General features: G+C 42.5%; 1 protein-coding gene across 3 annotated transcripts in view; it reads right to left on the reverse strand.

The window, feature by feature from the left end:
* The window catches only part of MTMR8 (myotubularin related protein 8), a 75117-nt gene that overhangs the window by 29781 nt on the left and 31922 nt on the right, over positions 1–13414 (reverse strand). Inside the window, exons 4-6 of one of the 3 annotated variants that reach the window (XM_054838914.1) lie at positions 9376–9500; positions 6030–6128; positions 2358–2477 (exon numbers count right to left, since the gene is read on the reverse strand). In XM_054838914.1, coding sequence (XP_054694889.1) covers positions 2358–2389 — 32 coding nt within the window. In that variant the 5' untranslated portion in view covers positions 2390–2477; positions 6030–6128; positions 9376–9500. Of the gene's footprint in view, positions 1–2357; positions 2478–6029; positions 6133–9375; positions 9501–13414 lie in introns of all 3 variants that reach the window. The other 2 variants (XM_054838912.1, XM_054838913.1) reach the window with 2 other exon arrangements.

Consider the following 13414-nt stretch of genomic DNA (forward strand, 5'->3'; position numbering starts at 1 on the left):
AAAAAAGAGATCATACTGAATTAGATCCAAAGCGGAGCAGGCACTTTATAAGGATCTGATGGGTACTCATCCTCTAGTGTAAGACATGATCTAACAAAATACAAGTGATCTACTGCATTAAAATATAGATGACAGATTGAATAGAATATTCTTTGCAATACTAACATGTTTCAGGGTCTTAAACTCTTTGTTCCACCACAAAAAGCTCTGATCCAGTCAAGCTTGTTAGCAGCAGCAAACTCATTCCTAACTACTTTTCTTTGATGAAATTGAGTTGTTCTTTTTTTGAGACAGGACTCAATCCTTAGTGACAAAGGGTGGATTATCTGCCTCTCAGCAAGCTATTGAAACCTATCAGAGTGAATTCGGATGTGGGTTTAGGAAAGCTATTGAAAACATGCCAAGAACTGTATAATACAGGGAAGGAGAGCGGGGATGGTACTTAAATGCAGGGTGATATTAGGATGTTAGCAGTATCTGGAGAACTGAGACGGTGTTTGGCAAATGACAGAAAGGGATATAATTCAGGACTGGAGCCAAACTCAAGCTTTACTTGGCTGCAGACAGAATCTCCTCTGGGGTTTTCCCCTGCCATACTTAGAAAATTGTTTTTTCCCATTTGCAATGAAGCTCAAATTTCAGCATCTATGCATGCACTATGTATGCAGTACCTTTTTAGTGAGCAAATTAGCTAGACCTTTTCCTGAAACCCAGCTTTATTCAAGGGCAAACAGGGGCTTTTGGAGATAGCTTCTTGTTAGAGATCAAATTAAGGAGGGATGTCCCTAGGGCTTGCAGGGGAAAAAATACTTTAAGATTCTTCTATGCTGTCTCTCCCAGTGCCTCCTTCTGTGTGTTGTGCATATCTGTGGATTTGACTCTGTTGTTTAATTACAGTTCTAATCATCTTACTCATGCTTCATTTCACACTGTAAATAAAAGGAATTTTAGGCTGCACTTTGCTTTTTTCTTCCATGTGGCTGCATAAATTTGCCCTTTTTAAAAAAGTGACTGATTATTTTATTGTGAAATCATGTGCTCATCTAGTCAACATTACTGAGTTGAGTCATCCCATTGTCAGGGAAAGCACCCTGGGGAACAAAGATGAACAATTGCAAGTTATTTGTCACCAGCGGTGTGTGGAATGCTTAAACTCCCTGAGTGATAGCAAATGACAGCAAGATGACTTTGTACTTATACATTTGAAGTATAATATAGTCTGGTGAAATGGCTCCAATCGTCTCTCCACTCTTTGCTGTCCTTTGCCTAGATCTGCTTGAGAATTTGCAAACACCATGTAGGATAGCCCAGCACTGGAGGAATCCTCACGTCCATCCGTACCAGTTACCACCACACTGGTTTCATGTGGTCTGGCCAGTCTTGTTCCAACAGTCTGAGGACTGGTTTTATTCTTGTGCACCCCACACCCATCAGAACCCTTACAGCCAAGCACATTGCTCTGTTATGTGCTATGCTCAGGTCTGTCTGGTTGCTGTAAAAGAAAGCAATCTTAATTTGGGGGCTGGTGCAGGGAACAGAGGTTCTTCAAAGTCATCTCTTTAACTTAGGTGTCACAAGATTGCTTTAACTGCACAGCAATGGAAGAAGCATTGAGGAATGGTGTATCCCATTCATCTCTCAATCGGCCTGTTGGACAGCACTGTCCAATGGTGAAGTCCTGCCTAGGGCCAACTGAACATCTGTTAAAGCTGGTATGTGGGCAGATGAAGCATTCATGTTTCTCTACAGTGAACTGGAAAAATAGTATGTGGTTGTCTAATAAAGTACTTCAAGGACACTCTAAAAGCAAACCTGACAGAGGGCAATTTGTCCAGCAACTCTCTGCGCTCGCTCTTAGCTACCAAGAAGTGGTGACAAAGTCCACAGTGTGAAGTAGCACAGGCCTATTTCATGCCCTTGCACCAAAAACCCACGCAAAGTGCAGTAACAGCAGCCAGCTGGCTCACGCTTGTAGAGTCACTGGAAACCATAGACCAGAAAGCGTTTATCAGATACAGGTCTGTACTGTTATTTGCAAACCCATCACATTTACTCATCCACTGCTGGTCTGGCGCTATCATCCTCAACTCAAGATGACAAATCAGTTTGAAAAACCCATTGCATCACCCACCCACAAACAGAACCTTGTTGCCCCTGAATAATGTCATTCCAGTTCATAAGAACTGGTTTATACTTATATTGTCAGAAAATAAACACTTACTAACAACTCCCATTTCTCATTTTTCCCACACTTTAATATGAAATCTCTGAAGGGAAACACAATAGATACCCAGATGGTTCCACTCAGGGAACTTTGGCACGTGTCCCACTCTTTACCACGCCCTTACTGAGCCAACCTTTTTTGAACAGGCAGGAGCGCTGGTAACATCTGATGGCAAAAGCTTCAGAAGAGTGAGGTGGGTGCTCACATCAGTGATCACTATGTTAGCAGCGGGATCGATGTGTAAGGTACCTGCCTTGGCAAATAGAAAAGAATATGGACAAAGAGTCACAAAAGAAAGTCCTGGAGGTTTTAAATCTTAGTAAGATATATAACAGAAAATTTAGCCTTGACACTTCAAGATAGAATTATAATCTGTACAACTACTACTTTGTTGTGCTAATGAGACCATATGCATTCTAGAAGATGATGGAGACTATAACGTAGTCTATATCAATAAAACATGGCTGGCGTAAAACTTAATTAGCCTTGGCAGACCAGCAGCACGTACCTGACCCAACACTGCAAAGCAAATTCTTTCCAGTTTGCTTTCAGTAGAAATCTTTCCTCTTTCTTTTTTCTCTCTTCTGCTGAACCCAAGCTAGATACTTTAAAGGACACAGCAATTTGATTGCTCATCAGCAGAGCAAGCCTAGGTCTACTGCCCGTATTTAATTTTCCAGGACCATCTTAGCTTAGTCAATTCTCTGCAAGGTTTAAATGAAAAACAAAAAGATGCAGCAAAGCAGAAAAAAATGACCTTTCAGCCCATGGATGAAGATTTTAACTGAAGAACAAAACAAAGTTGAGGAAAAATCCAATAAAGTTTCTTTTCATACGGATGAAAAGCAGGTTTTTATTTTGTTCAGATTTCAGGATCTGTATAATAAAGCTAGTCTGTAACATTTGTTTCACTTAACATTTTGAAAGCAAAAAACTTTCCCTAAACTAGTCCATTGATAAGTTATTCCTATCGTGCTACAGCGTACATTCTGCACCGTGAACTATGCCACGCACATCTTTAGTGAGTGTAGCTCCGGAGCCTCAGAGGAAAGGAATATGGTAATTTTGGAAACAAAACTGTACTGAGTGAAGAAAACAAATCATAAACCTTAAACCCTCTTACTAAGATGTTCAAAATCATATGTCAAACTGATGTTTCTTCTTTCTTCATCAACCCCCCTTTCACAAGATTGTGCACGTACAAACCAGCGAACTAATCAGTTCGTACCTTTGCTGTGGGTTTCTTACCTTTCTACTCTTTATTCACAAAACGCATAATTACCTCCCTCAGAAATACTTCAACACTCAGTACATCTCAGATGCTAGACAGAATCTACCTACACCTCTATGGCTTTGGGAGCTATTTTGAAATTACCTGTTCCTAAGAAATCCCCTTACAGGGAGAACTTAATGTTTCTCATTCCAGCAAGAAATTCAGTCCAGTGAGAAATGCTCTGGTAACACTTATGATTTGCTACCAATCACGCTGTATTTTGTAACATTAAACAAAATACTGAACGAAAGTTTTAGTCTGTCCAGGCTATTTGTGTACAAGATTGCAAAAGAGATTCTACAATTTCTCCAGCAGCACTTGTGCAATCTGATGGAAACATCCCAGCACAGGAATAAAGAAATCCGTGTCAGAATTTATACTGAGCTCTCATTAAACTGCAGATATTTGCCCAGCCGAGACCTTATTCGATCTTATTGTTTTCCCAATGAAAGCCTAAAGTTTTTCTTTTCCCTACACAAATGCTGGCCTAGTATAATCTTAGGAAAATAAATGATCTCTGTATTTCAGATGTCACTCCTTTTATTGAGAGTCCACGAATGAAACTGTGTTGATGCCATTTAGACATTTATTACCATTCCTCCTGTTGAGACTACCAATCTGGGAAATTTTGAAGTCCTTTCTCCCTTCTTAAGATTTTTTTTAATTCTCAGAAAAGTTTCCGTAGTGTGCTGTATTGCTTTTCTTCTAGGCAACTTTCTGAGTTAATAAGAGTTTAGTAACCAAAGTAACCAGAGTTGCCTTAGTTTATCCTATTTAATCTGTTAGTCATGCTTTTATCTCCAGCTCTGCCATAGTGAAGGTATTGCTTTACAGTGTGCGGGCAGATTTCTGTCTCCAGGTGACAGCCATACGCATCCACTCACATCCACATGCTGGAGGCTCTGCCCTGCCTTGGAGGCACATGGGCACTGTCCTTGCGCTCCTTCTCATGTGTGCTTTAGGACATGTGGATCCCCTGGGGGGAAGCTTGGGACCGAGCTGGATCCCACACCGGGCATAGTGGGCCTGGATGAATCTTAATTAATCCCATGCACAAAGGTGGTGGCACAGGCTCTGACAGCAATTAACCGGTTTGTGGCACAGGCTCTGACGGCAGTTAACCGGTTTGCGGCACCTCCCAGAGGTGAAATCCCCAAAATTCTCAACTTCCAGCCTCTCTGCAGCATCAGGCAGACCATCCTGTGTTATTTCCATCTTGTTATTTCCATTTTCAAGGCCTTCAGCTTTAGTTTTAGCGTAGCAAACAAAAAAGAAATTTGAGATGTTCATGTAAATCACATGCCTCCAGGGTCTGGAGCACTAGGTGCGTAGTCTCTCTAAGTTCAGGTGACCCTGGTGGCACGTAGCGCATGGTCTGGCTGCTGCCCCACAGCCATAACAAAAAGGTGATTGTGTGATCCCAGTGGCCACAGCCACCGCCACCCACTTCTCCTTTGGTCCCCAGCTGGGGCAGGTGTGACACAGTCCCCTCGGCTGTCACTCCTGGCTATGCCCTTCCCACACAGAGGGACATAGTGTCACCATACGATCTTCTAGTTTTGTTCTGTGTTTCCTGTTAGTTTACTATGTGTGTAAGGCATTCCGTCTCTGTATCAGGTATTCTGCTTGTAAAATACAGTAATAGAAAAAAAACCGACAAGGTTGGAAGGCACCTCTGGAGGTCATCTAGTCCAACCTCCTGCTCAAGGGAAGACCAACTTCAGTTAAGGTAAGGATGATAGTTACCTGCATTAGAAAGTCTGGAGAGATGCAAGAGGAAGGAAAGTTTACATGAAGCCTTGCTGTTGAACCTCAGAATCCTAAAGCTGATACTCCCTTTAGTAATTCTATTATTTCCATCAGTGTCAATAGTTTCTTACTCTCCTCGTACTCTCCTATTATATCTGTATTTTCCAATATGCACATTTGCGGATTTTATCTGTTGATTGCTTTTGGCTATAAGACCTCAAACCAGAGCAATTTAAAGATAGGAAGAACATCCGTTCTTAAAAAACTGGTACAGCAATACATCAGTGCGTTACAGTGACAGTTTAATATGCATGATCAGTATGAAGCTGAGCTGCCATCCTTTCTATAAGGCCATTAGCTATGCTTCCACAGAGGGCATCAGGTTGGACAACACTGGGTTTACCGATAACTAAGATTATATTGTAATTTGGAAGTCAATGAACATAGCTGTTGTCTTGGCTGCTGCTGTTCTGACAACCAGCAATTTTTCTCAGTCACTGCACGTATCAAACTTCATCTATCATACTTAGGATTACTAGCAGAGCATTACACAACATGCCATAGGAAACAATCGTGTGCTGGAAGGATGTTCTGCCAGATCTCTTTTGTTTGAAGTTAGTTGAATTTTATTACAATTTTCTTTTCTTGAACCATCTCTCCTCTGCTATGGCCAAGGAGGGAAGTGCATAGGGGATCAGCTTCCTGATCCCGGGCTAGCCACATCTCCAGAGGCTGCTGAAGTTACTTCAGGCTACCAGAGGTTTCTGGAGTTATTTCAGTTACCTGCAAGGGGTGCCAGCCTCACACCAACAGCTGGAGGTAGAACAGGAGCCACTCTATCAGCTCTAAAATGGATGGGATGTCTTTCTGCTGCTTGCTCCTCTGACTCCAGGGTTGCATGGAGAGAATAAAGCAAATTACTGAGGTCCATCCTGAGGTTTCATTGTGAGACAAATTACCAGTTGTATGCATCAGTTAGTAAAACTAAAAGCCTCAAGTTCAGTTTAACCACCTGAATCGAAAGAGAAACTGGCAGAGTGGAGGTTTTATACACATGCTGTTTTATACACATGCAGAAATGCCATCAGTGTGTTTTAGTAGTGTGTTCAGAACACGCTCTATGTCAGCAGCAGAGCACGAGCTGCCCCCGCTCAGTTCTGCATGCTCAACCCTGACTTGCAACAGCCCTTAGTTCAATCTCAAGGCTCCACAGTGCACTGCAGTCCTGACCTAACACATCATCAGCCCTTACTGGCAATATCCTCTTCTGGGGAGCATGCCAATCACAGCAAATCGTTCCATTCGGTGACACCTCTGCATTTGGGAAAATGTCACCCAGCTGAGATTAAAAAATTAATTCATATATAACATATGCCTCACTTGAGCAGCTGAAGACTGGTTCTTTAGTCTTACAATTCCACTTGTCTCTGCCATGTCTTCCCATCCCTGTCCCACCAGATTGTCTATGCAGCAGGTTATTTCTGCCTAACATTACAGCAGATCTCACAAATTTGTTACAATACCAAAGTGGAACTGTACTGTGAAAAGTGACTCTGTAAAATAAACAGACATATAAAATCTCACCCTAGAGTTCTATCTTCATTAAGTGTCAGTAAGTCCATATCACACTTGCCTTGGTAACAAGTCAAAGGATGGACTCACCCTATGGCTATTCTGCACACTCAGCCCATACACTGTAATTAATGAAGATATGCAGACCAAATAGTGCCCGCCCTTTCAAATATGCAACCTTGTTCCTTTCCGGGACTCTGGGAATATGATGGATGGCTTCATCTGAAAACAAAGGAATTGCACTGCTGGTTTTGCAATTGAAATTCAGGTAGTATGTATGTTGATATCATGCAAAACAAAACAGGCTCCAGCTTGGTGTTGCCTAGCTTTGTTCTTTCTAGAGGGCTAATAGGAGAAAAAGGTAGTAAAATTTGCTGTTGCTGCTAATGGGACAGGTGAATACATATGGCAAATGGGAAACAATGAGCTATTTCTATCTTCTCTTCCAAAGAAATAAAGGATCTTAGGCCAAACCTTCAGCTGATGATTAATCAAGTTGAAAAGTTTTATTTCAGGTGAGGAACTGGCCCTTTAAATTTTCCCTTGGTTGGAATAGGGGAATTTGAAAAAGGCCTTAGCAGACTCTTAATGTTAAGGTTGGTTAAGAATTCAAAGAGATGCTTTAGTGTGACCAAGACCTACAAGCAAGCTGTGCATTCTGAAAATACCCTGGGGGTCCACCACTCCCCTTCTCACCATCTCACAGCACAGTGCAGCAACCCGCTGGAACAGAAAAGGGGGCTGTTTCTCTTGAATTACCTCTGAGCCTGCGCTGGGGCTTTGTTGGGGGCTCTACTGAACTCTGCCAACACACAGTTTCTGTCACTGGTACCCTCTGGTGGAAGAGCGCACAGGGAGGATTTTATTGCTTAGACACAAGATTAGAGATGTATTCTTTGAGAGAAGAGGGGCATCTTTTCAGGCTGCTGCCATGTCGTTGCTGATCTGTCCATAGAAGTGCCAAGCCACTGCTTGCACCTGTCCTCTTTACCTTGATGTTGTGCTGGGAGAGATAAGGATGCTAACTACGTCTATAAACCAAACAAGGTCTGGTAGCTCCTCAGAGTATGCAAAAGCCTTATCAGTTATGGTGGCAATTAATGCACACTCATTCAGAGTGAAAACAGATACCTGCTTAAGAGAGGTCTTCTGCAAGGGCTGATGTTCAAGAAAAGCTACGCCAGTCTCTAGCTTTGGCTGCTGGCTCCTGGAGAAGGAGATTTCCTTCATGAAGGACTGCTTGCCACACTCCTCTCCCTGGCTGCACTTCATTTGTCCTCACCCCAACACCAAGAAGAGAGCTCTGCAGACATCTCCATGCAGGTCTCCACATTTCCCTTCTTTCTCTGCTGTGTGGTGAAACCCCAGCAATGGGATTGTCGAGGAGCACGTTGTGGGCACTCAGGAGTTGGGAGCAGGGACAGGGCGTGGGACTGGCCATGGCCAAGTGCTAAAATTACTGTATGAGCATCCTGCGAGGCTCGATGACAAGTAGCTTTCAGAGTTGGGGGGCAACTGGAAGTTAATGGTAGAAGGCACCAGAGAGATACTCAGCCAAGCACGTCACCAGTTCAAGGCAAAGTGACAGGAAAGGTGAGCCCACGCTTGGGAGCACACACTTGATACACCCGCAGCTGGGACTGAGGCGTGACATGGGACTGGAACAGTTATGCCAGCGAAACGACGATGTGAAGGAACTTATCCTGGTATTAATTAGTTCGTTTGGACCAAAAGGATCAGCAATGAGATATCTTAATGAAAGTGCAGTTTTGTAAACCACAACCAATTCCTAGTGCATCCTAAGAGTATTCCCTGATGGGGGATTATGGAACTGGCCTAACAGCCCGAGCTAACCCTTCAGGACAGACCCTTCTCAGATGGCTGGAAAATGAAGAGCAACAGCCCAGAATACAGGCTAAACTTCAAAGCCACACTTTAAATTGTTACCCTACTTTTGCTCACTGATTATTCTGCATTATATCTGAGATCAGTCAGGAAGAAGAGAAAGACTTTGAGCAGGAGACTAAAGTAACACATGACAGAACTGTTCGATGTTTTAATGTCTGGGGGATTTAGTCCCTTATCTCTGACGCCAGCTGGGGAGAATGAAAGACTTTTCTTGGCATTAGATTGAAATTAAAACATCACTTATAAGAAGGAACGGTCAAGCTGAAAGAGGTTCAGAGGTTCACCTCGAGGTTTGGCTTTAATTAAGTACTAGAAATACCAATGCCTCTATAAATGATCTGAACCTCTTGGTAATGAATGGGGTGGGGATGACACCCTGTTTCTCCAGCATCTTCTGTTGTTCCCTGGGCATAGGAGGGCAGCAAAATGTGACCACTTTGCTTCCTTTTCTACTCAGGAATCATTCAGAGAGGCTCTTATTTTAATGGCCGTGGAGCAAAAATGTAAAATAGTAAAAATACTAAGTGAACTGTTCTAAATTTCTTAAAAGGCTTGGGTTCTGTGAGTCCAACAGCTTGGTTTACTGATTATCTTCTTCAAATATTTCCCCTTCCCTAAATTAAAAACAAATGAGTTTTACTGTACACACCATTGCTTGTGGTTCGGCGCACTCCCAGCTGCCTTCCCTCCCCATGCAGAATTCTTTGGTTTGTGTTCATATGGGTGTTGTCAGGACATCTTAGATCACGATGGCCAAATTCATCCCGTATGTAACTTTGAGGAAAATGGAGAGAATGGCATCAGAAAAAGATTTGATCCCTGTCATATCACACGGGTTTGTATCCTGTTGAGTTCCGCTTTTATTACGGTCTGCATGGCAGAGCTCTAATTTAAAACTGAAGCAACAAACAACATTCAGCTTCACAGGGTTTGCTCACACGTTGTTCTGGGAGAAATCCGGACAAACAGCCTGGAGGTAAGGGGGTCTGCAGCCCATGCTCACAGGCATCATCTCCGGGGTCTTCCCTTGTTCCTCAAGGCACAGTTTCATGGTTTCCAATCTGAGACATCCACACCAGTTAGTGCAAACTACCCCTGTGCTACGGCCTGATGAATCTTGCCAGTGCAATCACCAAAAAAAAAAAGGGATTAAAATGAGGGATTGTGACAGGTGGTCCCCAAACCACACGCCAGCAAAGATAAAGCCAATTCCACAGTGAATGTATGAGTGGCACATGGTCTGCCAGCAAATTCAAAGCAGCGGTAAGTGACTGATGGCTTATAAGGTTTCTCTCAAGAGACAGAGCAATTGCAGAACTGCCAAGCAGATCGCAACTTGTGTCTGCAGAATGTAAGAAAGTGTCAAGAGAGACAATCACAAGAGACATCAAAGTAATTTCAAGAAAGAAACAAGCAGTAACCAGAAAGCACTATGAAGACTTGTACCAAGAAATAGAAGAATGAATCTTGCAATGGACACCTAAATCACTGCTTAATTTAATCCCCAATACAGTGCCTACAGTCTAAGTACAGCACTGGGTCTGACCTGTTCTAGGTCAGTCATCACGTCTTCTGAAAACCCGTAGGTGACACAGTGTTCTCCAAAGGATTGCCTCTTTGCTGGTTTGCATATTTCCCATGTGTCTGTCTTGCTTTCTCCAGGACAGACTGAAATCTGGAACTTACAGCTATTGGGGCCCAAACCTCCACTTACCACATCGCCTTGCTCCCATAGAAATTTAAAAAGGAAAGTGATTTAGAAAGGCGTCTACCTTATCGCATCTTCTTTTTTTAATATAACTGTGAAGGACATGTTCCTGCATGAAATTATCTAGTAATTTTCTTGTCTTTATTTTCTACGTTTCAAGTGTTCTTAGGAGAAGCACTGCCAGACTTTCAACATATTGTTATGGTTATCACCTTGATAAATATAACCCTATTCTGTCTGCTTACCCCTCTCTTTGAGTCCTCCTATCAAGCATAAGTTTCTTTATTTTATTTTCAGCATTTTCACAGCCTTTTCCTCAACCAGTTCCCAAAATCATCATGCCTAGTCTTCACCTTTTCTACCATCTCTCAATTGCCATGAAAACGTTCATTCCAATTCCCTGCTAGCCCATAGAATGCCTCCAAATTGTTACAACAACCTCAGTGAAACACCTATGTTTTTTTGCACTTTCCGTTGTCCTGTTTGAGAGAAGGTTTTTGTAACTAAATACTCACAAAGCTGGCTCCTCCTAAAAGGCACGCTCTGCTATGCTGCCTTGCAATACATCGGCAAGCGCAGCTCACAAGTAAGCTGACCTCACCGCTGATCCGTGGTCCCACTGTTTTGTTGTACGTCTCCTCAACCAGAATGCCTCACATGAAGACTATCAGCAACTTGGCGCAGAAACTATTTCCGTATTATTTTATGCAACACCTTGCACTGTTTCCTCGACTGATGGTTAGGTAATACACACACCGAAATACAGTTAAATTGCTATTCCTCAGCGTAACAGACACTCTGTCCGGACTTATTCCTGACCATGCTCTGATGAACCCAAATGCCTACGAAGACCTTCAGTTAAGCTTATGAAGCATGATTCGAGCTGTCATGATACTTCTCAGTGACTTGACTTCAGTTCCAATATAAACGCCAAGCCTCTGATAGCAGTCTTTTGTACTTAGCTAGAAAATGCCTACTGCAGAAAAATGCAACAGAAAATAATAAGAGCCCAAGAGGTCAGATTTCATCCAATTCAGAGCCGGAGATTTTAAGAGCAGGTTTTCCTGTGAGATTTCCAGCATTTCAGGCTTCTAATCCTTTAAATTCTGAAGCAGCCGCATCTCAAAAAAGAAAAAAAAAACCTTACAAGTAACTAACTTTAAAAAAAAATACCCAGCTGTTTGAACTCCAAACTCATTGTGATTTGAGTTGGCAATGAAAGTTTGGTTTAACTCTTACTGTGTTTGATTCTTAGGCTCCATCTGCAACAGCAGCATTGTTCAGCACCGCCTGGGCCTGATCTTTACACAGACGGAGCTCCGGCAGCTCCTGCTGACTCCCAGTGAAGCTACAGGACTCCTTCCCTCTTGAAAATCAGGCCTATTGTGTATGTACAATCAAGAGCATTCAGGCTGAACAACCATTCAAAAAGCACACCTCGGTAAATCACCATCTCAATAAGTTCTGCCATTCTCTTTTCTAGTAACTGCTTTTAATAGGTGGTTTGTCTTTTTTAGGTGAGGACCATTGGACTGTCCAGCTTTTTGCTGACATCAAGAGGGGGCTCATTGGAGAGGGAAGAGCCCAGCAGGGAACACATGAACAACTAATTTCCTCCTCAAAAGACTTCTCTTGTGGTAGAAAAGTGCAGAAATGAGACTGGCTCTTCAGGAAGGAGAAAACAGACGTGTAGTTGGGAGAGGGAAAGAAGGAAAATCACCAGGAGTGAAGGGGCTGTCAAAGTCTAACTCAAGGCAAGTTTAAGACCTGGATTTTTACTGAAGTCTGTTGGAAATTGCTGGTTCTGTCAAAAAATAATGTCCCAAAAAAGGACTAATGGTGTTAAATCCACTGACCTGAGCCACCTCTGTCCCATTCTGTTTGCTGAGGAGATGAACAGTACTGACTGGTTTTAATATTTCTTGGTTTTGTTTTCAAAGAGGTGGCAACCTAGACAACGAGAATATAAAATATAGGCTCCGTTTAGATTTTTGTGACTAGGCAAGTCATTACACGTGGATCAGGTGGGACCGTGAGTAGTAGGTATACACAACAATTATTGTAACTGCACATATAGATCAAAGATGGAGGTGCCTTTTTCATGCACCTCTAAAAGCAGAATGTTAACATGGTGTTTGTCTTTTTTTTTTTCTTTCCTTTTTCCTTGTGGGAGCTTTGTGAACATTTCTGAAATTGAAACTCTGTTAAATTTGCAGCTCACTTTTAAAAAGAAAAAAGCTAACCTGCCTAAAAAGAAGAAGAAGAAGAAGAAGAAGAAGAAGAAGAAGAAGAAGAAGAAGAAGAAGAAGAACAAGAAGAAAGAGGAGGAGGAGGAGGAGGAGGAGGAGAAGAAATAACAAAAGAAGTAAATTGGAGAGCTCTCCAGTCCTGAGAGCTGGCTACTCCGGCACGTTCCTAATGCTCCACCGTGCCTGCTCTGGCATCATCCTTATCTGCACTTGTGTTGATGAAGTAAAGCCACGCATCAGCAGGACATGGCTCACATGAGCACGCAGCACTAAAGCCAACCAACAAGCTTCTAACAGGCAGTAATTGCTTCTATATAAAACATGCAGAGATTGTGTCCCTTTTTAAACTAATAAGCTTACAGATCTGCTAGTTTTCTTCTGCAGAGGCACGGTACATTTTTACAGATACTAATGTTGTTGATTCTCTAGTCTGTTTTCACCTAAAACCTGGCGAAAGCATTTCAAGAACAGATGGAGTCATGCAAGCCTACATTACAGAGAGCTATTTTCTCGATAACATAAGGACACCTTGGTACCACATCACAAAAGAAAACCTGACACCAGGTTTAAATCTGTATCTTCAGAAAACAGTTGATACTGCAGCCTTCTCTTCTTCATTATAGTAATCCCCCAAGTAATTATTAGCTTCTCCTGTAGTTTCCTCATTGCAATGGCAGAGCATGGATTTTGCTAAGTATACACAGCATGCCCCTGGTTCAGGGCTGACACCC

Source organism: Grus americana, chromosome 12 (assembly GCF_028858705.1).
Source record: "Grus americana isolate bGruAme1 chromosome 12, bGruAme1.mat, whole genome shotgun sequence".
Classification (NCBI taxonomy): domain Eukaryota; kingdom Metazoa; phylum Chordata; class Aves; order Gruiformes; family Gruidae; genus Grus; species Grus americana.